This window comes from Strigops habroptila, chromosome 8 (genome assembly GCF_004027225.2).
Source record: "Strigops habroptila isolate Jane chromosome 8, bStrHab1.2.pri, whole genome shotgun sequence".
Lineage (NCBI taxonomy): Eukaryota > Metazoa > Chordata > Aves > Psittaciformes > Psittacidae > Strigops > Strigops habroptila.
Window position 1 is genome coordinate 63,333,702 of NC_044284.2, and position 26,171 is coordinate 63,359,872.

The window sequence follows — 26,171 nt, forward strand, 5'->3', positions numbered from 1 at the left end:
ATAATTATGGGTGCTTGTACGTCCTACCATTCAAAACCTGACAGCATATATATAGATATTTAAATTCTATTATTGTGATTGGTCATATTGCAAACACAAAACAAATAAACCCCGAACAAATCCCAAGCAGACCCTGGGTGTTTGATGCCAAGACATCTCTGAAACCAGAAGCATTTGGTCTAAAGAACTATGCTAGCTAAAGAATGCTAACTTTTGAGCAGGTTTTTTCACAGCACGGTTTTAAGCTGAAACAACCCAAGCACTGTTACAGGCATCTGTAGTCCTGCCTCTGAGCAGTGAGGTCTGTAAGACACCCCTGCAAAAACTCTGTGATCCCTCTGCTTGCACTCAACGTACTGTGTGCGCACTGCGTGCAAAACGACTACCGGCAAACGCTACACTGTGAAAGCTGCCTATTTCTGGCTGACCAGAAGGTGGCACCAAAATCAATCAAAACCTTCTTAGGGTTGAAACCCGAAAGCAGCTGGCCAGGAAAGAGAATGATAACAATAGCATCTGCTCATAACACTGATAAACCTCCTTTGATGTAAAGAAGGGACAGTCTGAGGAGTTTGCACCCCAGAACCCTCACACTTGACAGCTTCTGGAATTTCACTGCACATTCAAGCTCCCTTTAAAACTGGGATTAGCTCAAATGCCTGACATTTTACAAGGTTAAATTGTTTTCACCAACCAAGCTATGTTCTACAGTGCACCGGTAACAAAACATGCATCCTGGCAAAACCAGTTCACTGACATTTGCTGTTATTTCTTCAAATCAACAGAGTAAACTTTTGGACTGCAATGTCATCGCTCTTCAGTAGCTTCCTGACAGTGCTCATAACCTGTGAGCTGCTCAAAGCCATTAATGAAATTTTTTTTTTTCCTTAGATCTTAGCCCACTTGCTGATTTTAACAGCAGGAAAGAAAGTTTAAATATGTATGTGACACAAGAAAACAGCCACTGAGAACTAGGTCTGTGTTCTTTATAATGAAATTGTGCTGTATTCCGTGATTACACTGTGCTCTGCAGGAGGCAAAACAAGCTTACTGATTACATGCAGATTAAGGGATGGATTACAGGTAGACACAAAGAGGCCTAAGGAAGACTTGCATGACAGCACAAGGTAGAATTAACTTGACGCATGGAATTCATGCGAGTTCAAATGGGTTTTTGCATGAGCTGTGAGTGCTGGCTTGCTTTTTAGCTTCTCTCTTCTACTCCTCAGTGAGATTGCTGTGAATGCTTGTTCCAAGCATCAGACTCAAAACACAGAGACTGTGATCACTTTCCAAGGATCACAGATTTTTTCTCAGACTAAGGCCTTAGGGGCTTAGGAAAACCATAGTCCTGGGTTAGCCTTTCACAGTGCTTATTTTCAGGACATCAGAAAAACCTGACAATGGCATCACTGAAAGCATGATAAGCACATCCCACACCTCCACTTTTAGGGACTAGACAGACTTGTTCAGAGGGGCCTCCTGGCCTACTGCCATGAACACTCCTGCTTTCCCAGTAGGTTGCATTATGTGTCTTTTGGCTTGTATTTTTATAAGAAGAAACTTGTCAACGTAGCCATTAAGTGCCAAAATGCAGTCTCAGCAGCTGTATTATTCTCCAGAAATCATATATATGGAGGGACATTTGTGAATAGGAACTGGAAATCACATTGTAAAAAATAAATAAAGGGAAGACTTGATTAACAAAGAGAAAGAAGGAACGGGAGTGTAACAAAGAGGAAGAAGGAATGGGAGTGGATGATAAGAGAGACGCACATCTGGCTACACACCACACAGTGCACGGACACTGTGTGTCTCAGGCTGCCAAACCCACTTGCCCGCTGCTTCGTACTGACCCGAGAGGGCACAAGGGCAAATTAGGGATGAAAAGGGGACCAGAGAAGGGGTGCAGTCAGGGGAACATACAACACAACAACTTTTGCTCCTAGTTTTTCCTCTTCAGGAAGTTGGCCTCTCCAAAAACTGCTGTGAAGAATCTTAGAGGGTGGAATAGGTCTTCTTTACACCACTGAGTCTGTTTCCTCGGTAACAAAAACTTGGGAGGATATGAAGTCCTAGCTCTGCCTCTGTTCCACTCCCCATCTCCTGCTCCTTATCTTCTGAACTGCCCTTTGGACAGTGGCTTCCTCAGGTTTTTTCCCCAGAAAACTAAATGGAAAAAGAAAGAAGCAGCAAAGAGCTGTTACCAAACACTAGCTTCTGGTTTGCTTCCTGCAGAGCCTCTAGCTTCTTGACAGTGACAAGGGCATAAAGGGTGCCTAATACTTACTTTTCAAAAGGGAGAAGTTGAGGGGAAAAAAACAAACAATCTTTAAAATTCTGTTTCATAAAGCACTTAGATTTTCAGAGGAAACATCGATGCGACATCTTCCCTTCCTGAGCAGCTATTTCCATGTAGAAGTGCTGTGTTGGTATCGACGGATTAATTTAACTCTCACAATTCAGAATTTAAACCCACTGGAAACAGAGACAGGCAAACCTGTCGGCAGTGTCGCTGTTTCTTCAGCTGTTTCTTCAGCTTCCCAAGAGAACCCCCAGCAGACAGAGAAACTTGAAACCTCCCACCTTATTCACACTGAGTAATAGAGGTATGTGAATGCATTGAGTACTCACTCATTGGGGCTGTCTTTCTGACCGCAGAACTGCCCGTAGCTGTCAGTTGGATAAATCACTTTCCTGGGATCGCCATGCACCCAAGCTGCAAACACACACATAGTCTTTTAACATGTTACTTAAGTGTACACAGTTAATAGTTGAAGCAGATGAGCATTAAAATGTATCACTTCTAATGTACCATTTAATCTCTGTTGATTGCCACTGAAGAGTATTGATTTGTAGAGTTCCTAATGAAACACCAAAACCAAACCAAACTAAACTGAACTAAGATATGGATGAATCAGTAAGAGAGCAAACCAGTTCACTTCTTACCTTCAGGGCACGTGTTTCTGGGTTGTATCCAAAATATGACATAACGGACTTGAAAATTGATGGTTATCAAAAGGGGAAATAAGAGGAGTTACTTATGTAGACAAATCTGAGTGTTAACAACATTTCGATGGCATTGAAATTAACGGGATTAACTGGGGGTGTGAGGGATACACACAAGGTGTGACCGAATCTAATGGACTCCATTTGCACTAAGAACAGAAACAAACTCGCTTTGTAAATTAAAACATTTCCTGACCTCTCACTTGGCAGCTTCCCCAGTTTTCAGTTATTAGGTCTGTACCTGGCAAAATGTGTATTACATGTACTAGCCAGAACCACAGTACTGAATGGGAAGAGGTTTATATTGAACTTTTAAACTTCTTTTCTCCACTTCGGAGCAGGATTTCTTCTCCAAGCCATTTCAACCTGCACCATAATTTCCCCTTCAGGATCAGGTACACACCAGCTACCACTACTAGAATCACCATTCCTAAGCTGTAGTGTGCAGACCTGACTCAGCTTTCTTCATGACTAGCCAAAGTCTAACCTTTGAACTGTTCTGACTACTAACTGCTTATTTGACCCCAAGTAATGGAACTTGCATTTATTTTTAAGTATCATCTGAAAGTAAGATGTAATACCAGAATCGAATTCCCTAGCACTACCCTGAGATGACACCCTCAAATCAGGCGGCTAGAGAGCTGTTAGAAATTGGATCTTCTCCCAAACACTTCCTTGCACTTATATTATGTGGGAAAGATTAAAGATTACAAGCATTACAAAGCTTCCAGTCGCAACGTTCCCCTCCTGCACTATGTACTAAATGTCAGGAGCCCACTTAGCATACACACTTGAGGCTTTGATCTATGCAAACCACCTTGAACTTGCTTTCTGTAATTATCCCATTTTCTCACAACTTTGTGACACTATATTTAGTCATTTGTGCAACTGTCATTTTCCTCAAGGTCACTTTGGTAAGAATAACAGAGCTTAACAACGATATGTGCAGTAGAGACAGAACCTATTGAAGATCTCAGAGCAGCAGAGTGTGAATTTAGTGAAACGTTCAGGACAGATGAACATCATCTTCAATGACTTGCAAACATTTACAGAGAATCTGCAATGCTGCCTTTCACCTGGAACAGTTTTAGGTTACCAAAATGAATCTGCTAGTTCTTTTAACCTATGTTAGTTTTCCTGTGCTTTGATGTTCGGAAATCAACCTGCTGCTTGGTATCAAACACTTTCTGAACTTTCCAATCAGCTGCATTTCAGAGTAACCGTGGTGTTCAGATGCTCAGAGAAAGCTAAAGCGCTTCAACAGTAATAAGCACCATTCCCTTTTTCATTTGTCACCCCCACTGACTTAGTTCAGCAGCACTGCTTAACAGGAACATTTAGGAGGCATCAACTTTCTCTTAGGAATTCCTACAGTCAGTTGATAACTCAGGTGTGCACATGATGTTAGAAAGCAGGAGGCTCTCTGGTGACTGCAAAGAGTCTGCATGCTCTGCCACGTGCACTCTCTTCCGTCATGACTGACAAGAGGGTGTTCTTCTTCCTGCTTTATTATGACCTTGCTTTTATAATCCAGAAGTCGTTGCTACCACCGACAATATCCCTTTCATATTAAACCTGGAATTCTTTTTCACTCCTCAGACAAACTTAGGAGAAAGGAGATAAACGCTGCAACATAATGGTGGTGGAGGGTTTTTTTTTTGCTATCGCAGTCTCATTAAGGATCTTTCCTTAGGGAGGACCCACATGACCCAGGCTTACTTCCTCCAGTCTCCTTGGGTGGACTAACACAGCCAACAAGAACAAAATTGAGCTCATTGAATGGGCAGAGCAGAGTATTCTCCTCACGCTCTTTTTAGTTCTAATGCAAAGTCTGCCCAAGTATTTCAAGAGGTTCCCTTGGTTTCGCTGGGCTTGTATGAATCCTTGGTCTCAAATTTAACCGCTCATCTTCTGCAGTGTTTTTTGTCAATTACTAGTAGAAATTAGGAGAGTATAAACTGTACCTGCTTTGCCATTATCAGATTGTCTAAAGCTGTCCTTGGCAGTAGTTCTCCTGTGTGCCTAAGGCTTCAGCCATGTTTTCAATAAAACAGTATGAAAAAGAGTCTGCTTTTTGAACAGCAGATTTAGCACACTTTGTGAAATTCCATCACTGGCATCAGCTGGGGGATGGAGGAAGTCACCTCTCAGTTAAATTCCAAGGCAAAACAAAAACTAATTGGGTCTGATTTACAACATACATATTTAGCATTTCATTAACTCTGCAGCAGAAAGAGAAGGAAAATGACCCACAGAAGAGAAAATACACAGCTGCTGTCATTGCCTGTGCCAGGGGCTAACATCAAGATTAATAAATTTAATCCTCTGTCACCTTCTTTGCAAACTTCAAGCAATGACAGTGAAAGAATCCATGTGACAAACAAACAATTTCTCTGGCCTAGGCAGAATTCAACAGTTCTCACTGAAAAGGAGGTTGTTGTAAGAGATAGCCTTACAGATGGAGCAGCATGATGTTCTGCATGTTGTGCTGCACTGCTGGTGAGTAAATGAAAAGGAATCCAGTCACATACAATTCTGATTCCAGCATGCTCTGATGCTCATGAGGCTGCAGCCTGAGCGCTGGCACAAACATCTGGGCTAAAAAAGAAAACTAAAGAACAGCTGAACCATACTGCACAGCTGACTCAGCCCTCGGAGCAGCAACATGACATTCTATGACACTAGAATAGCGTTTTCCGGAGGCCTGCAGTTATGCGGAGCCAACACACATGGACAGTATCAAAAATAGCCAAAGTCTGCCACTCAATGGCTGCCAGATGCACTCCTTTTTCTGTGCTTTATGGGCTATGTCAGTGGTTGTAAAGGCTGCAAAGCTCTCTGTCAAGGAGAAAATGCAATTGGAGCAATGGCATCCTGTGATACTTAAAAATGAACTGCAAATCTATCTGGTTATACATTCTGTCTCATTCCTCTACTGTGTAGTTTTGAAAGGGCAGTCTTTTATATCCTTATTTTGTTTCCCTTAAGGGTATATTTTACATGTTTTAATGTGTGAAGAAACTGACCTGCCAAATTGTTCTTAGGGCTTTTTAATGCAAGCAATTTACCAAGGTATTGAAAAAGGTAACAGAATACATGATACAGAATTTGTAAATCCATGTTCCTAGCACTGGTTCTGTACAAGCATCCTTTGTTGCACTGGAGTAATACAGCAAGAGTTATTACTTTAAATTAACCTGTCCTTTGATGTGAGGCTTTTTTCCAAGATATCTTATTTGCTGCCTTTTACGTGCATTTTGCTGAATTCAAATCATCTTAAATTAAGATGCTAAACATTTATGAAGTATCACCCGGATAAGCCCAAAGTCTCTGGAATATGGATGAAAGTTAAGTCAGTTTGACAGGAAGGAAAAACTACATGGAATGTTAAATTAGCACTATTAGTTCATCTGTAAAGTTAAAAGAATGAGAAAGTAAATCATAGAGTAACAACTTCTATTCAGTACAGCCACCCAACAGCAGCCACCACTGAAGCAGAGCTAAGCACAGCCAGTAGCAAAAATCATTCAGTTTCATCTTTCAATGAGAGTTGGTTACCTTTTACTCAGACCACATCCCAACCCACAGAAACACGAAACATTCTACTAATGTTTACACAAACACACATATGTGAGCTATACGTACATTACTGAGGGCAAATTTTGACTCAGATTTTCAGCCATAGCAGTTGTGTGATGAACCTGCATTTATTGCTTATTTCTCAAGCCAAACTAAACAGGGATTCAGAGCAGCATTCACACATTTTCAAGAAATAGCAGAAATCTACTTTTCCTTTCCATAATAAAGCATAATTTTTGAGTAAGGATTGATTCAGAATCTATTTTCTCTTAATGTGAACTTCGTTGACTCTCATGTATTTTGTACATGGCTGGCCCCTGGACCTGGGCCAAAGCTGATCTCATCTTTTACTTAGAAATAAATTAGAGTAAAAAGAATGGCTGAAGCACAGTACGAACACAGATGAAAAGCAGGGGCCATGTGGATCTGGAGCTGGACTAAATGTTTCTAGACTGAAAATTCAAATCTTCTCTGTAAGAAAGGTAGAAAAAGTCACCAGCTACAAATTCAGTATCTGGTTCCAGGAACAGGTTCTAGCTCTAAGCAGCATTTCATAAGATTTGCAAGAGAAGGCTGCTCAGATGCCTCATGTCCAGCAGGAAACCACTGCATATGCAGAGCAGGGAATATGACCACTTCGTTGTCTCACATCACCATAACCACACTGTCTGAGAGGACAGACACAAAGGAGCGAGGAACTGGCACCGCTGCACCTGCTGTACTTACCCACAACTCCTAATGCAATGTAACCCAGAATGACGACTATGAAGATCACACAGCACACAATGTCTGTACAGTGCCTAGGAACAGAAAGAAACACTTTTTAAAAACAAGGTGTCTAGTAGAACCCTTTGAGAACACTGAATGTCACAGGGTATTTTAATGTCTGAAGAAGATGTCTGCATCTGCACTAAGTGCAAGCCTTACAAGATCACATTTAAGGTGTGACCAAATAACTGTGTATGCCTTTTGCGCTGTAGACAGCAATAAGAACATATTGAACAACAGATTTAAACAGTCTTAAAACAATACTTTACAACACTAAATCTACGAGATCACGTATGGTATATGCTACTACAGGACACCTGCCCTAAAGCTGGTATTAAATATTGCAGACAATGTGATGAAAGAAATATTCAGCACAACTTACCTGTATTATAAAGGTAGCTCATGAATGGAAACATAACAGCACGAAATGAAAAAAAGGCCTATATGCAACTACCTGTAATCTCTGCACAAGATCCTGACTCAGCTCTTTGACCTCATTTAATGCAACCGAAATGCGCTCTACAGAGAGGACAAAAATCCCCAGCATACCGTGGAGAGCCATACCTTCTTTTACAGAGAAGCAAACAAAGAACAACACTCTCTCGTCTGAAAACTAAGCCAATGAGTAAATTGTGAGTATTCAGTTAAATTACTGCCTTTGACCTACCGCTCTGCATATTAAGTTCATGCAGGCAGAGGAGTGGAGGTGTGACCACTTAGACTAATCTTTCTCCAGTGTCTGACCTTGATCAGAGCAGCTCCAGGAGTGTAATTAACATGAAATACGATGCTCCCAGGCAAGCAGGAGGAGGTCAGTACACACTCCAAGGACTCTGCTGGGTGAAGTCGACTTCACAAGCCCTGGTTTCTAAAGACGCGTGGAAGCAAAACCGCTGCCACCTCACAGGCTTTGGCAGGCTTCACTGGTTAAGAAACAGTTGCAGCTGAACAAGTCTCACCAGGGTTTAATTAACAAAGGAGTGAATTACGGCTAAAAGCGCGTGCTGCCCAGAACTTCCTTATCTGAAGGATTTCAGTCGCTGTTGTTATTTCCCATGTCCCACTTATCTGACACAGCTTTGGCGAAGAATGGCTTGTATAACCTAAAGGTTACAAGAGTGCTGCTGTTCATCTCTGCTTGCGACTCCATACAAGGAGCTGAATCTCACCGTAAAAGAAATCTTAGAATCCAAACTCCAACTGACACACTGTCATTTCCAGCACCGCCCATTCTTCATGTTTCCCAATATAAGTTTCCTCCTCTCACTGAGACCTGTGATTCTTTAACATAAAGGAGATAAAGATGGAAGGTTTTTTAATCAGTTGGAAAACTTGAAAAGTGTTTCCAGGTATGGAAAAGGAACGAAAAATCCTGTCCACTTCTCTGCAGAGACAAAGTGGTCCAGGATTCAAGGTCAACATGACCGCAACCTAAGAAAGGCCTTAAAGCAGAAACAGCAATGCTAAGCCAGTGCTGCTCATTTTCCCAGCCCTGTTCAGAAGCAGTTCTGATGCTGCTTAAGCTTGGCTCTCGCCCCATCAGAGCCGTTTCTAAGAGGTAAAATATTTAATCCAAGATTATCTCAGGAGAAATACAGCACCACAAAGACTTTAATTACAACTCCTGTAGTCTCAAAGACCTCTTCCAGTTCAATTCTCATAGGTCTCGTTTTATGATACTAAATGCAATTAGAGGTTATACCATTTGTGCTAAAGCTCCCTTGTAAAGTTTTGCAGAGTCATCATGAACAAGTACCCACCAACACTTTACCAGAACACAGGATCTTCTGTTCCGTGTAAAGCACAAAATTATTGCTGTTATATCGCTATTTTAAATTATATGAGATGTACATAAATCCTCTTTTGGGTGGCTTCAGAAAAATTCGAAACAGCTCACAAAGACTAAATGTTGTTCATATGAAATAATGGCTTATTTTACAAGATACTATGGGTGAAACCCTGGCTCCGTTGAACGCTGTCGACAGCTCAAGGAGCTCACTTTCAGTGAGATCATAATATTACCTCCTAGATGTAAGGCTCCACGGGAGAGGAAGAAAAATGTAAAACATTCTAAATGAATAAATCAAAATAACTCTGTAAAGACACAGGGTTATACCATGAAGATTCTAGGAGTTTCCAAAGGTGCAGGAACTGGAATGATGGGAATTGCTTCGAAACAGCAGATATTGGAAGCCCATGCTTATCACTGAAACCTAATCAGAAACTCTCCAGCCATACTTTGCCTGAAAATAGATTTGATATTATTTTTTTCAAACTAAGAAGGTGCTCTGTTATGGCAAATCTGCCTTTTCAGTTTGTTTCAGGCTAATGAGGCAGAGCAAAATTACTCAAGAGACTGAACTGTTAAACTGAACCCCAAGGAAGATGGATTAATGAAAATAGGATTATGAGAATAGGAACCGAGAACACTGCTCATCATATGGGCTCTAGGATCTTGCTTACAGACAGCATGATCACACTTTTCTATAATAATTATGTGTAAACATTCAAAGACTAATGATAAAAACCACTTTACATTTCTTATGGTGGAGATGATGAAAACTTTTGCTTTTGCTAATAGGCAGTATTGCAAATTGTGATAGGTCTTGGTACTTTTTAGATAACCAAGTTCCACAATCTGAGCCAAACCACAGTGAGTGTGAAGACAGAAACAAACTGCTGATAAAACCATCAGATCCATCATTTTGAGGTGATGTCATGAAAGCCCTTCATTTAGTTAAGTGCACGGTTCAGCCTCCTGCATCACATTTTACTGCTTACTGTTGTCATTTAGCTGAATTTACGGAGCCTCCTTTGCTTTCCACTGTCTCTTGGAAACATACTGACTTCTCGGCTTTTCTTGCCGGGTTACATGTGGCAGTGCACGCAAAGAATACTTTGTGCATGTGTAATGGCATCCTAGCAAATAAATGAATGCAAAGATAAAATCATCCACACAGATTAGTGCCTAAAAGCCATTTATTCATTGACAGTTCATGCACTTCGTCGTTAATGACTGTCTAGGACCAATCTCTGTTTGGCAGTTTCATGCCCCATCTGTCACAAGTGCAATTTCACTCAAGATGCTGCACTAGCAAGAAACTATGACATTCATTAGCAAAGCAGCACGAGAAGATATTAGCACCTACAAACAGTCCTGAGCCTGGCACTGAACATCTACAGAGAAAACAAGGCTCGAGATGTTCACAGTGTGAGTTTCAGGTTACCACTTTCAACACTGCTGACACATTAAGGTGACCACTAACGTCCTTGCTTCTGAATTCCTCTTCCCTGCTTGACTGACAGCTTGTGTTCTGAGACTTCCCTAAACCATGTTGTGTCAAGGTGCTGTCACGCTATGCCACCCAATGCCATTAATAGCTCTGAAGACCCCTTTCTCCACTGGGGCTGAACTGAGAAGCAAAATCTGCTGTACAAATGGGCATTTCTATCAGCACAGCGGCACTGAAGGCATCATCCCGCACAGCTGAATAAATGTGCGGGGTGCCCATAAACTAAATATTTGCAGAGAAAGTTCCTTTCAAATCCCCCCAGAATTGCCACTTCTACCCAGGAGGCCAAAATGCACAGAAAAAGGTATTTATACAAGTTTTCACCAGAAGCTGTTTTCTGCCAACTTAAATTCTGCATTTTCTTAATGAGTATGGCTCATCTGCACTGACTTGCATGGACTTACTGAGTTGGTATGTCTTAGTTACAGGTACCGTGCTTTAGCAAGCATTGTTTAGCTCTGGAACACCCAGATTTCAGTATCTGTAAATGCTCAGCACCTGTAGACACTGTATGCCCCAAACCAGGAACATGAAACAAGAATTCAAAATAAAATGTAGGCTTCCCCATTCATATGAGAGAGTGCATGGCATGTTATGTTGATACAGACAACACCATGTAATGAAACATAGATGGACCAATAAAATACCAGTAGCAAGAGAAGTAATTTTATATTCTACCAACATTTATCTATAGCAGACTTCCATCTTTAGCGGGCTATTTAGTCTAAAAAGCACAAAGGATAATTTAAATGTCAAAAATTGTTTATTATTTCAATATTGACCACAATATAATATTGTGCATGGAGATACCTGTAAGTGACACCTTTGTATTTGTGAGAAGGTGACGTTTGTATTGCTAGTTACAGTTGGGAATTTTATTAGGTTTTCTCCAAACTCCTAAAGATAGCTCAATGCTTATGGTCATTTACAGGTATTCAATTCACCTGAGAATCCATTAACTGTATTTTCTAATCACAGAGGAAAAGGTGATCTTCTTCTTAACAGGAACACTGAATTTCTAGAAAGATGTTGAACAATTAAAGATAGCCCAGGAGGTGTCAGGAGTTTTTAAAACATAACAAGAAAAACAAACCTACAGTGTGTCTAACCAGCAAGACGAAGATGAAAAAAGGCTGAGAAACTACATAGAAGAGGGAGAAAAATAACAAGGGGCAAGGGAAAGAGTTAAGATAAACTACACAAAATTGGAGGTAAGTCAGAAGCGTGATTTATCAATTTGATTTTGCCAAAGCAGTTTAGAAAAATATGCCATGATTGTATTGACTCTATAAATTCCCTTGCTGAAATTTACGGAAAATCTAAATGGAGGAAGACAGTTCATTTCATACCCAAAGTAGCATAATTGCATTAGGAAAAAGGAGACGCTTGTTTCCCACCTGATGGTATGATGGTACCTGACTTATCCACAAACATATGCAAGATATCTTCTGATGATGTTGGTGGAAGAAATACTTTTTTATTCTTAAAGAAGCATGACACACTCTACCTAGATTTCTTATTAATGGCAAGCCTTCCCCACAGCATTCCCCCTTCACCTGGCATTGGCATGAAGCACCGAGACCATGCAACCGAGCCCTCGTCTCATACGACAAATCTGCCTGAAGCCCAGTATGAGACACCATTTCAGTGCCAATGGGAGAGGCAGACAGACAGCTAGCTAGCTAGCTAGCTTTAGGTTTGTGACGCTAGACAAGTGTCCATACATCCGGAAACTAGACAAGTGTCCATACATCCAACTCACTCCACTCCTAGGGGTGAACCTCTGGGGGCAGGGACAGATGGCTTGGAGAAAATTTCTGCCTTTGAGGAATCAGAGATAGCTTAGACTTAAAATACGATGTGCTAGATTTTGTCTTGTGTGCATTCAGTTAACCTGATCATCAGATCTGGTGCATGGAAGTGTACGCCTCCAGCTCAGCCTGACAGGGAACACCAAGAGTTTCTACTTTCCTTGAGGAATTTGTCTACAAGAATCCTGCTGCATCATTTTGAGCTGAGAAATTGCTGAGCTACTGCTCATGTGGTGGATGCAATATACAAATCTTACAAGCATTTTCTGGTAGAAATGCACATAGATGAATGCTTAATAACATCCCTAAAGTATCACTTCAATTCATTGCTGTATACAGTGCATACAAAGTCCCACTGGCAGTATTATAAGGATATTCTCTAAACAAACATTTTCATTTCTTTCTAAAATTATTAGCTTTCAGAATGGAAAGGAAGAAATACATGTTGCATAGACAAGAATGGTGTGCGTGTGTTCAAATGAGGGTACCACAAGGCTGCAGTTCTCTGCCACAGAAGACAGAGAAAGATGCTGAGAAAGATGAAATTGATAAATAATTTGTGGTTCTCTCATTTATTCTTCTCACTAAGGACTGTAAATGCTAGTTCAGAGCTTATTCTCTATGTTACACTTACATCTGGAAAAACACTGAGAAATTGCCTGTGATTTCTTAGATGCTTTCTGAGCAACTTCACTTGTAAATCACTGAACCTTCAAAGTGGTAACAGACAGGCTTTCATCTGCAGCAGTTCACTATGGAGTGAAGTCAAGCCAGATGGTTCTGGTAGGAGGCTTTGTAGCAAAGAAGTATTTTTCAGAGCTACTTTTAGGTTAGATGCAATCCACGTTTTCAACGCATATTTCCACTGTACACAAACATTTCTATGGAGAAAAGAGGCAGACAGTCCTGAACGGTGCAGAATGAGAATGGAAAAACTTGAAAGGACTGCAGGATGTAGTCATACCAAAGACATCATCTTCATAGCATCATTTTGGATTTTCAAGAGCTGGTTGGCTCAGAGTCAATCAACATCACAGCCATTGCATTTTAATCGTTTTTTAAAAAAAAGATGTTTGCATTAAATACACCAAACTCCACAAACAACCCTCTTGAGAATGATGGTACTAGCAAAGCACTACACACATTGCCTTGCTGATAACTGTTCTTACCCACCATTGCTCAACATTAACTACTGGCAACAGCTCTGTTCTATAAAACAAACAAACAAGCAAACAAGTTCAGGTAACTGACTCTCCTTGCAGAGAATGCATCCGACAAAAATTGGGGGAGTAATCCATTCTTTAATGGACATTAAAACACCATTATTAAGACCTAGCTTTCAGTTCCACAGTTTGTCAGGCTTTTCGTGCTTTGAGGGATAGCTTGGTGCTCACCAACTTCAAAACAGCATTTCTACTCTACAGCACCTCCAACAATGCATCATCTTCAGCAGTCACGATGATGGGATGTGACCTTTTTCAGCTGTCTCTGCACCTTTCAATGCAGGTATGTACAATTTGCAGCCTATCTCCCTAGAAACCCATCCTCTACATTTTCAGAAAGGAAGACAAACTTTTTTCCTGATCAGTGAAAACTGACAAAGAAATCAAGCGCAGGACAAGTTATTTTATCAGCAGAAAGTACAAACAGGTGTCTCCCCACCCACACTGTACACAGTAGTTACGTAGTGGTGTAACTGTACACAGAGTTATGCCAGCCATGGTGAGGCGTACCAGCAGCTCCGTCCCCACCCCCATACCCACCACTAGCACTCGTCTGTCTGCACAAAAACGTATGCTTTCAGCTTCCTAGTACCTCTTCTACAGAGAAGTGGGAAGCCCCAAAGTAAGAAACAAATTCAGGGAAGATGCCCATTCTCCTCCCGTTGAAGTCTCTGGAGCATCTTCTGAGATGGCATTTTTTTTCACAGGAACTAGATAGTCTTTGTTTGCTCAAAAGACTTTGGTTTCCTTATCATTTAATCTTAGTAACTGTAAAGAATGAATTTTAAAAGCCCAGTTCAATCACTGTCTTTAAAAAATTTAGTAATAATCTTAAACTACTTCAAGGTCATGTCTATAGTGCACTGCACAGTGCTGCACTGATGACCAAAAAGGTCAGGCAAGTCACAGAATCACAGAATGGTTTGGGTTGGAAGGGACCTTCCAAGACCATCCAGCTTCAACCCCCTGCCACAGGCAGGGACACCTTCCACCATATCAGGTTGCTCAAAGCCCCATCCAGCCTAGCCTTGAACACTGCCAGGGATGTGAACACATCGTACATCATATGTTCAGGGATGGAATTTTGGGAAGTCATTTGGGTGTGCTTGCACAAATGGTATGTTGAATCTAAATCCAAGTGCACCTCATTGCAAAGTATGCTCAGGAAGCATCAGTGCAGCTACCGCTGCCTTACAGCCTGCTGTACAATGAAGCCATACCCCACATTTAGGGAACTGACCTTTGTTAATGTTGCTTCCAACCACACTATCTCACCAAAGCATTATAACATGCACTGAACATACGTGGTATAGTGGTGTTGCGCTGTAATCATTTGGTTGTGTTTTTAAGAAGCTACTGTGGAATGTACAATTAGAATAGCACATATAGTATATACACGCCTGGAATTGCAGAAGCTGTCACAGCAACCACACAGCTGTAACAGCAACGCACAGTGCAAAACCAGTTTTTACCAACAGTATCACACAGTAACAGTAAAAACAAGAGGAGTCCTCCTAGCACACCATCACCAGAGCTTCACCACTCCTCACGCACAGTAACAGACTGCTCAAAAATACCATTAAATTGCAGTACCTCAGGATCTAGCTCTGCAGCCCACAGCACCATGGGTAGTCTCACTTACCTCAGAGAGAGACTCTTCACACATATAATAGCTGTCCACTCCAGTAAGGGTTTCCGGGCTGGCTGGCTCCAGCAGTCAGCCCCATCGCTGGCAGTGCTGCTGCCCCTGGCCAAGCATCACCCATTGTCTGCCAGGGATTTACCCCACCCGCCAGCCCCGGTAAAGCAGGAATGGTGCACACCCAGGACATGCTCTGCAGAGAACTAAGTCAGTCCCTTAAAGAGGTGACTTCGGGAGCAGGAAAACCAGCTGAAGAACAGAGTGTGCCAGGGTTCCAGTCCTGTGCTATATGAAACCAGACAGAGTGCATCACATGGCCCTGCACCCCAGAACATGACAACACCTCAAATGGTCCTACTTATATCAGCACAATGTAATTCAGCAGGTACTAGACAGTATGAGGCATACAGAATTGATATCCAAATAGACAGAACTTAACAGCATACAGTTAAATATTCTCCAGTAATCACACATCCCCACAGGTGGTAAGGATTGTCTTCTGGATTTAAAAGAATTGCAGAATCAGATTCACAAGTTTTGCTAACAAAGTTATTTATCCCGTTCACTGCAAAACTGAAAGGATTAAATAGAACGAGTTAAGCTATTTACCTGTTATGAATAGGTCCTCTGAACTTTGGGTCAAATTTCCTTGGTTCACCTGCATTTAAAATAAAACAGCATAAAAATATGTCCTTATTTAAAATAAGATCTATAGAGAGGGGGGTATTAGCAGCAGTCTTTGAAGAACATCTTCCATATATTCCTATTTAATCAGTTCTGTTAAAATCATTTCAAGCAGGCAATATCAGTAATTCACCAATACAATGACCTAGTTTTTGTAGATGAGATCAAAGCTTTTTTTCTTCTAGCTTAAAAACTTTGCGGGCCTCGTATTTTCCACAAGATAAATTACCTTCACGTACATTCTACCACTACACCTCTGCACAGTGTTCACAGTAGAGAGTTGCTGATATTTGAGAGACAAGGATTATGTCTCACAGTCACATTAAGCGTGTTTGGCAGCAAGTGAACCTACCTCTCTGGGGCTGCAGGCTAAGCCCTTCTGATTTTTCTCTAAAAAGACAGTTTGGAGCCATATCTGTATCTAATGTTCTACTTACAGCCTTGCAGAGTTATCTGTACTTCCCACTGCTTTGCTTACAGGACTGCATAGACACAGAGCTCAAGGTTTGCCCTTTTTTCATTGGGATTACGAGATGATGAAGCATGGCTGGAGACAGCAGAAATTCTGGGCTGACATTGCTTTCTCTAGACAGCTCTGCTTGGTAGTGCAACTGCTCTGGCTTATATTCCAGTAGTATTCCTTACCAAACTATATTAAGAAACTGCCAAATACCAACCCACCAATGTGTGCTTCAAATGGACTTGAAGACAGTGAATTACACTGTTTCCAGTCAGTGATTCACTGACACTGATTTCACACATGGTTTCTCTCATCATGGAAAGAGTAACACAAATTTAGCACAGAATTTAATTTTTCAACTTTCAAGCTACTGTTTGAAGAGAGAAGCAACTTCATCCTTCACCCAACAAACCAGGGTTGGGATTTTTCCTTTTGAAGCCAGCTGTTCAGCTTCATGGGGGGTTTTCCAAGTTCAGTAGCAATGGAGATTTACTGAAACAAACTTTATGCAACGAAAAATTACTTCTTCATGCAAACGTCAATGCTACAATACAAATTACTGTTTCAGAGTGCTTTCTCACTGCCTCCTTAAGGATCTCCTCCTCTGAATATACCTGGTATTGAAGGGTGTAATCAGCCTAAGCTTTCCCCTGCCCACAGAAAAAATACTTCCGCAACTAGAGAAGATTTCAGCTACTACTCAAAAGCAGAACTTAGTAACTAAATACCACACTTTGTTCTTGGTTTCTATCAGAAAAACCTTATCAAAATGCACAAGGGCCACTACAATAAATAGAGCAGATAATGAAATTCTATTTGCCCTTCATCTGAGGTGTTCAGGTCCACCTTGCCAAGCTCCTAAAACAAATGTATTTTAAGACGGAAGAGACTGGGAAAGCTAAAAATTGTACAGGTTATTCCTCTTTATTTGTCTTCTCTTCAATCATTTCTCGTATGTAAGCCACCCTATACTTTCGGTCATGCTTCTACTCCTTTTCTGGACCTTTTCCAGTGCTACTAGACAGCACTGGAAAGGGAAGGGCCAGAACTGCACGGGATATTCAGCAGCAATATTGGCTGTGATTCATACAACCATACAACAACTTTTTCTGCTTGATCTCAGTCCACGCCTAATAATTCTTTCTTAGAGTCTACTTTCACTGAACAATCCATTGAGACCCCAAGTCCTCACTCCTGAATGCTAGTGGTCAGCTCGTTTCCACGACTGGAGGAACCTCTCCTACAAAGCTATTCAGTATTTCCTTAATGGTTTCAACAATGAAGTAGAATGAACACTTCGAAGACGTGCAGGTGACAAGTGTTAAAATACTTCTGGGGGCAGAACCAAAGGGATTTTGATGAACGATTTAACAATTCAAAGGGATTTCTGTACTCTGATGAAAGTCACAAACTCCACTCACAGCAAGCAGCCAGATTTTCAAAAACGCAATAGGCTTTCAGCAGGGAAGGCATACACTTAGGTTTTGCCTATGGATGTTTCTCAAGTCAGTCTGTGTAGTACTGAGAAAGTCTGTTGACAGGGGCTCTCTCTTGAATATCCAGGATATCTCCATTAAGTAGAATAGTTTTATAATGTAATCAGCTGGGCCAGATGCAATGTGTTTCCACAAGTGTCCTCCTTTCCATGATATGATCATTATTAACAGAGTAAATTGTAAATAGCTCAAGTTTTGTTATTTATGTCATGCCTGTGTGCTTATGAAATGGAACAAAGAAAATGCGCATGAAAAGACATACGTATTTATGGAGCGTATTCAAGAGTAGTAGGTGAACTCCACAATACTGCTACAATGAAAACTAACATCCACTAACTAACAGGTGAGAAAATGAACCCAAAGCACTCCAAAAAATGAGCCCTGACTCAGACAGAGACTTTCATCTCCATCAGGCAAGAGGAGGGATGCTATGAGATTATAACTCTATTCTGAGTTCAAAAGACACTAAAATTCACTGACAGAAGTAGTCTGTAGCATCACTGTTTGTCTCATTTTCATATTCTCTACTTAATTACTAATTTGGGGGTGAGGTGGGAATTACTGTTGTTATTAGTATTTACATAACTCCTGCTAAAAGCGAATCACTTCCTTTGCCATAAAAGCCCAAATGTATTCAAAAAGCAAATTCTGAGCCGTAGGAGTTTGGTAGGCACAAGGAAGAAAGCACTTCCGTGGGATAACGACTGTCATTTTTTTGCTAAGATTAAAAAATGAAATTATATTCACTCTTTGGAGATGAGAGATCTATTTCACAGGCTGATTTACAAGCATTTATACGTTGAATTATAATATCATTACAAGAAATGTTTCACAAGATATTTCATTTACCAATCCTGACTCCAAGCAGCATATGAATTTAATTGTTGCACTTCATCACTGTAATAATTTTAAAAAGCAAATCTAACTTACTTATCTAAAATAAAATCAGCAATGTATATATAGAAAGTTTACCTTTGATCTGTGATCTGAATAAACTTGCAAATGCCATGCTGGGAAAAAATTAGGATATTGCTAATAATTGAAGAAGTTACAGAAAATCATTTGGGACTGGATCCAAGCCCATTAAACTAAATTGAAATAACACAGTTGAAGTAAGTGAGACTTAGGCCAGGCACTTATAAGCTGTTGTAAGAAAGCAGGTGAATTACCGTGTTTTCCATAGTAGTTCTCCTCATCTCTATCCATGTTGCTGTACCTGGATGGCTCTAGCAAGCTGTCTTGCAGGAGATACTGCCTGCAGGCTCCTGTGCTGCTAGCACACAGTCCCCGGCAAGCATAGATACACCAAAATACTACTTAAATAGATTTTAAAATAAAGCTGAGTGTCAGGGACTTCTCCAATCAGAATGACAAGTCCCAGAGCAGGCAAGCCTGGCTGTGAGCAGGAAGGTACCACTCAGTGCCTTGCTCACCTTCTGCAAGCCAGTCTGATAGCGTGAACAAAGAGGAATGGCTCTTACCAGCTTGTATAACCTACAGGGTACAAGCAGAAAGGGAAACGTGTGCACCTGAATAGCATTTGTAAAATAATCCTATAGAAGTCAATACAACCAAAAAAATCACTGATGCTTTGCTGGGAATAAGGTATCACAGTCAGTAATTATTGTGCTTTTGTAGCCTGTGCTGCTGCAAGAGAAAACAGTCTTCACACCTCACAGCTGGCCACATCTTTCTTCCTGTATACGTGCGGCGAGCTGCCCCAAAGTACAAGCCATGCAAGCAGGGAAAATAAGATTTACTCTGACACGTTCAAGTCTAAAGTGTAAACTGTCTGCGTAGATCAAACTTTCATTCCTGTCAAGTGGAACATTTCTCTGTAGGAGGAGTCATAATTTACTAAATTATTTTCTTAATAAAATCTACATCTTGTAATTCTGCACAGCACAAAAGTGCAGAACAGAAGAGCTGGTGTTAGAAAGTCTTAGCATTGCTAGATACTGTAATGCTTACACAGTGAAAGGAAGTACATGGCATCACAGTTAGAATGTGAATCTGAAAGCTTGAAGCCATTAAAAAAAAGAAAAAAAGGAAAAGCAAGCAACCTCTCCTTTTAGCCACAAAGGAACAGAATCCCTGTGTGGCCATCCTGACCAGCAGGAAACTTCCATGCTCTATGGAAGATGACCAAAACACCTATCGTAGAATTCTGTAATGAGAAACATATACACTTGTATATGCATTCCTACAATAGCTTTACAAGACAGGGCTGAACCACATGCAGGAACAACACAAGTAACGTTTTAAAGTTAACCTTGCCACTGTGTAGTACACAAGGGCAAAGAAGAATGATCTCCTATTACACCTCACAAATGATGCTGTGATAGGAAGTCACAGCCCGTTTTGTTATTACAGAACATAACAGCTATGTTAAAATGTTTATCGGGTGAGATATTTAGTATAACCACGATCAGTCAATGATGGTAAAAATAATAAAATGAGGATGTAGATTGGTATTTAGCAAAATATTAACCCTTGACTGAACTCTCATACTTCACTAGACTTCCTGCTATCTGCAGGCAAATACAAAGAAAAGGAAAGCAGGGAAGCCAAGTGATTGATGGCACTGTGCTCCTACTCAAGTTTGCACCTCTGTCAAAGGCTGCTTCAGTGAATCCCGATATAGCACAGTAACAGAAGGCCCTGAACAGGCAGTGCTAAGCACAGATGTACACTAACTAACATGGCATTTGGCCAGCGGCGTATCACCCAAATCTAATAAAACGCTATTTCTGCTTTAATAACTAGCAGTTTCATCATGTTTTTTTCTTGATGTTTGGTCAGCTACTGCATGTGCCCGTGCTTAGAAATGGCGTGGCCTTTTACGAACTAGTACTTTTATCGGAAAGGCGTTGGAGCTGTATGTGTATGTGCTGCTACCCTCTGCTGGAGTAAACCGGTATGTTCAAGTAATCCATAGTATTCACTAATAATGCCCCAGCAATAGTAATGAGTCCTTTAGGGCAAGTGTATCATAGAATCATAGAATCATAGAATCGTAAGGGTTGGAAAGGACCTTAAGATCATCTAGTTCCAACCCCCCTGCCATGGGCAGGGACACCTTGCCCTAAACCATGTGGCTCAAGGCTCTGTCCAACCTGGCCTTGAACACCGCCAGGGATGGAGCATCCACAACCTCCCTGGGCAACCCATTCCAGTGCTTCACCACCCTCACTGTAAAGAACTTCTTCCTTCTATCTAATCTAAACTTCCTCTGTTTAAGTTTGAACCCATTACCCCTTGTCCTACCACTACAGTCCCTAAGGAAGAGTCCCTCCCCAGCATCCTTGTAGACCCCCTTCAGATACTGGAAGGCTGCTATGAGGTCACCACGCAGCCTTCTCTTCTCCAGGCTGAACAGCCCCAACTTCCTCAGCCTGTCTTCATATGGGAGGTGCTCCAGCCCTCTTATCATCCTCGTGGCCCTCCTCTGGACTCGCTCCAACAGCTCCATGTCCTTTTTATGTTGAGGACACCAGAACTGTACGCAGTACTCCAAGTGGGGTCTCACAAGAGCAGAGTACAGGGGCAGGATCACCTCCTTCGACCTGCTGGTCACGCTTCTTTTGATGCAGCCCAGGATACGGTTGGCTTTCTGGGCTGCAAGTGCACACTGCCGGCTCATGTTAAGCTTTTCGTCAACCAACACCCCCAAGTCCTTTTCTGCAGGGCTGCTCTGAATCTCTTCTCTGCCCAGCCTGTAGCAGTGCCTGGGGTTGCCCCGACCCAGGTGTAGGACCTTGCACTTGGCTTGGTTAAACTTCATAAGGTTGGCATCGGCCCACCTCACAAGCGTGTCAAGGTCCCTCTGGATGGCATCCCTTCCCTCCAGTGTATCAACCGAACCACACAGCTTGGTGTCATCGGCAAACTTGCTGAGGGCGCACTCAATCCCACTGTCCATGTCACCGACAAAGATGTTGAACAGGACCGGTCCCAACACCGATCCCTGAGGGACACCACTCGTTACAGGTTTCCAACTGGACATCGAGCCATTTACCACAACTCTTTGCGTGCGGCCATCGAGCCAGTTTTTTATCCACCGAGTGGTCCATCTATCAAATTGATGTCTCTCCAATTTAGAGACAAGGATGTCATGTGGGACAGTGTCGAAAGCTTTGCACAAGTCCAGGTAGGTGACATCGACTGCTCTGCCGCTGTCCATCAGTTCCGTGGCTCCATCATAGAAGGCCACCAAATTGGTCAGGCAGGATTTCCCCTTAGTGAAGCCATGTTGGCTGTCACCAACCACCTCGTTGTTTTTCATGTGCCTTAGCATGTTTTCCAGGAGAAACTGTTCCAAGATTTTGCCAGGCACAGAGGTGAGACTGACTGGTCTGTAGTTCCCCGGGTCTTCCACCTTCCCCTTCTTGAAAATGGGGGTTATATTACCCTTCTTCCAGTCATTGGGAACTTCACCTGACTGCCAGGATTTTTCGAATATGATGGACAGTGGCTTAGCAACTTCATTCGCCAGCTCCTTCAGGACCCGTGGATGGATTTCATCAGGTCCCATGGACTTGTGCACGTTCAGGTTCTTAAGATGGTCTCGAACCTGATCCTCTCCTACAGTGGGCCTAAGGTCTTCGTTCTCACAGTCCCTGCATTTGCTTTCCAAGACTTGGGTTGTGTGGTCAGAGCATTTGCTGGTGAAGACTGAGGCAAAGAAGTCATTAAGAACCTCAGCCTTCTCCAAATCCATGGTAGCCAGTTCTCCTGATAGCTTCTGGAGAGGGCCTACATTGTCCCTAGCCTGTCTTTTATTTGCTACGTATCTATAGAATCCTTTCCTGTTATCTTTTACATCCCTTGCCAAACTTAATTCTAGCTGGGCCTTAGCTTTCCTAACCTGGTCCCTAGCTTCTCGGGCAATGCTCCTGTATTCTTCCCAGGCCGCCTGTCCTTGCTTCCACCTTCTATAAGCTTCTTTTTTCCCTCTAAGTTTCCTCAGCAGCTCCTTGTCCATCCATGGAGGTCTCCTGGCCCTCCTGCTGCACTTTCTTCTAGTCGGGATGCAACACTCTTGAGCACGTAGCAGGTGATCCTTGAATATCAGCCAGCAGTCTTGGGCCCCCCTGCCCTCTAGGACTGTATCCCATGAAACCTTACTAAGGAGGTTCCTGAAGAGGTCAAAGTCTGCTTTCTTGAAGTCCAGGGCAGTGAGCTTGCTGCATGCTCTTCTCACCGTCCTGAGGATCTCAAACTCAACCATCTCGTGATCACTAGAGCCAAGGCTGCCCTGGAGCGTTACATTTCCAACCAGTCCCTCCCTGTTGGTGAGCACAAGGTCCAGCATGGCACCTCTCCTCGTCGGCTCCTCTACTGCTTGAAAGAGGAAGTTGTCTTCCACACAATTAAGGAACCTCCTGGATTGCTTGTGCCGGGCCGTACCGTCCCTCCAACAGATGTCAGGATGGTTGAAGTCCCCCATGAGGACCAGGGCGTGCGAGCGTGAGGCTGCTCCTATCTGTCTGTAGAGCACTTCATCCACAGAGTCCTCTTGATCAGGCGGCCTGTAACAGATCCCCACCGTAATGTCCCCCGTTGCTGTTTTCCCTTTGATCCTGACCCACAAACACTCTGTTACCTCATCACCCATCCCCAGACAGAGTTCCATACTCTCTAGCCTATCACTGACATAGATAGCAACGCCCCCTCCCCGTCTGCCTGGCCTGTCTTTTCTAAACAGCTTGTAACCTTCCATTCCGACATTCCAGTCATAGGAGCCATCCCACCATGTTTCTGTGATACCAATGACATCATATTCCCGTAGCCTTGCACACACCTCTAATTCCTCTTGCTTGTTCCCCATACTACGGGCGTTTGTATAGAGGCACCTTAGCCGAGCTCCAAATGAAGCCGACTCAATGGCTGGGACAGCTGGAACATCTCTACATCTCTCCAAGCACTTATTACAGGTGCTGGCAACTGACCAGGAATGTTGGGATGGATCAATGCTCCCCTCCCCCAACACATCTAGTTTAAAGCTTTCCTGACCAGCCTGGCAAGCCTCCTACCAAAACAGCTCTTCCCCTTCTTTGTCAGACCAGCTCCACCAGCCTCCAGTAGATCTGGCCTCCCAAATGGAGCCCCATGTTCTAAATAGCCAAACCCCTGACTATGGCACCAGCTTTCTAACCATTTATTAACCTGCCAGACACGCCTAGCTTTTTTAAGGTCCTCCCCTTTGCCCTGGAGAATCGATGAAAAAACTATCTGAGCTCCAGAGCCCTTAACCACCTCTCCCAGGGCTCTGTAGTCCTTCTTAATGTCCTCCAGGCAACTGCTGTCTATATCTCTAGCACCCACATGGACGACTAGAAGGGGGTAATAGTCAGCAGGACTTACTAGAGCAGGCAGCCTCTCAGCAACATCCCTGATCCGAGCCCCCGGCAGGCAACACACCTCCCTCGAGACTGGATCAGGCCGGCAGATGAGCGCCTCTGTGCCTTTCAAAGTAGAGTCCCCTACTACTATGACCCTCCTCTTTTTCCTGGAGGCACCAGTAGTGATCCTCTTTACTGGTGCATCAGCAGGGTGCTCATTAGGTGTGGTGGGTGCTTTCTCATTAGCCTCCTGCAGAACCGCGAAGCGGTTCTGGGTGGGGACATCAGATTTAGGAGGAAGCTCCTTGTCGTTAATTGTCCTCTTCCTCCTTTTTTTGTTCGCTTTTCCCGTGACTAATTCCCAGCTTCCTGGGTTGCTGCCCTCCTTCTTTCCTGTACGAGCAATGCTGGACGCTTGCAGCCCCTGCGCAGTTTGAGCCTGGAGCAAGCAGCCCAGCTTCCTCTCAGCTTCCCTGGCATCTTTTAGCTCTCCAACAGCCTCCCGCAGCTCAGCCACCTGCTGCAGGAGGACCTCCACCAGAGCGCACCGAGTGCAGCCCTGTCCATCGCGCACCCCCGCCTCACGAGACCAGTCGAGGCACTTCCTACACTCCGAGGTCTGCGCCGCAGCCTCCCCTCTCATCGGCTCTGTCTGGGTGCCTACGCTGGCCACCGCCGGGGCAGAGCTCCCAGAGCGGGCCCTGGTCCTGAGGCGAGTGCTCACCATCCCGCTCGCTGCCCGCTCGCCCTGCCTGCGCCAACTGCCGTGCCACACCCTGTTTGCCCGCCCTGTTCGCCGCGCTCCTGGTCGCTCGCGCTCCCTGGGATGGGTTTTACCCACTGAGGGCTATCAATCTGCTAATCCAATGCTCAAAGATATAAGTGCACAAACCAACAAATTAGGTCACTAAGAAATGCCCGGGGTGTGTCAGGATTGAGCAAGATTCATCCCATTCAATGTTTCTCTAAAAAATCATACGAAAATTCTGATGCTTCTGCCCGCCTCTTGTGGGTAGGAGTAGGAAAAACCAAAATAACACAAGTTCTTGCTCAACTCATCTATGCCTTTCAGAAGCAGAGTCTTCTTGTACCATCTGAAAGCCTAACCTTTGCAAGGTTACTGTCTAATTTTGCAGATTATCCAAACAACTGTTTGAGAGGTACTGCTGTTTAGTAGCAGCCCACTTAATTTTACTTAAAGATTACTTTTTTTTTAAAGCAATCTTCAGCTACATTGTAAATTGCATGTAAAGTTCCTTATACAGAAACAGTCTAATGATCCTCGTAATATAAAATAATACATTCTTACTGTAGGACCCAAATGTCTAGAAGCAGTGTATCAATTCAAAAGGTTGACATTAGTATAAAAACAGCTCTTCCAATAAGTCCTGTACGTGGTTTACAGGCACACACAGGTTTTCTTTCCTCTTCAGAAGATTTAGGTATAACTTGTTTGTTATGAGATCATACACTGACACACACATAAATTTCAATTATAATAAAAGCACATTTACAATTCTTCTCTTGTGTAATAAATTATACTAAATGGTAGCCTTCTTTGAAATTCCTTTCATCGTGACAGTATGAGTCTTTCTGTTTGCTGCTCCTTCAGCCAGAAAAGCTAATGAGGGGATGAATACAACTCACCCTAAATTCCATTTTTAAATCCCAAAGACAACAAACTTACCTGACTAGGGGCTGTGGGGTTTTTATTTTGTGTCAGCCATTCACGCTGACAGATTTTTACCAGAATAATTCAATGTGATTATCTTTTAAAAGTTGAGAATTCATCATAAAAGTCTCAGTGAATGGATGCCAGACATCGAAATGTGAGTCAGCAATATTACTACATTAAAGAATTG

The 26,171-nt window shown here is 42.7% G+C and overlaps 1 protein-coding gene across 1 annotated transcript in view; it reads right to left on the reverse strand.

The window, feature by feature from the left end:
* Positions 1-26,171, reverse strand: part of SLC44A5 (solute carrier family 44 member 5) — a 93,905-nt gene that overhangs the window by 31,203 nt on the left and 36,531 nt on the right. Inside the window, exons 2-4 of the mRNA XM_030495793.1 lie at positions 15,935-15,983; positions 7,315-7,388; positions 2,635-2,719 (exon numbers count right to left, since the gene is read on the reverse strand). Of these exons, the coding sequence (XP_030351653.1) occupies positions 2,635-2,719; positions 7,315-7,388; positions 15,935-15,983 (208 nt within the window). The remainder of the gene's footprint in view (positions 1-2,634; positions 2,720-7,314; positions 7,389-15,934; positions 15,984-26,171) is intronic.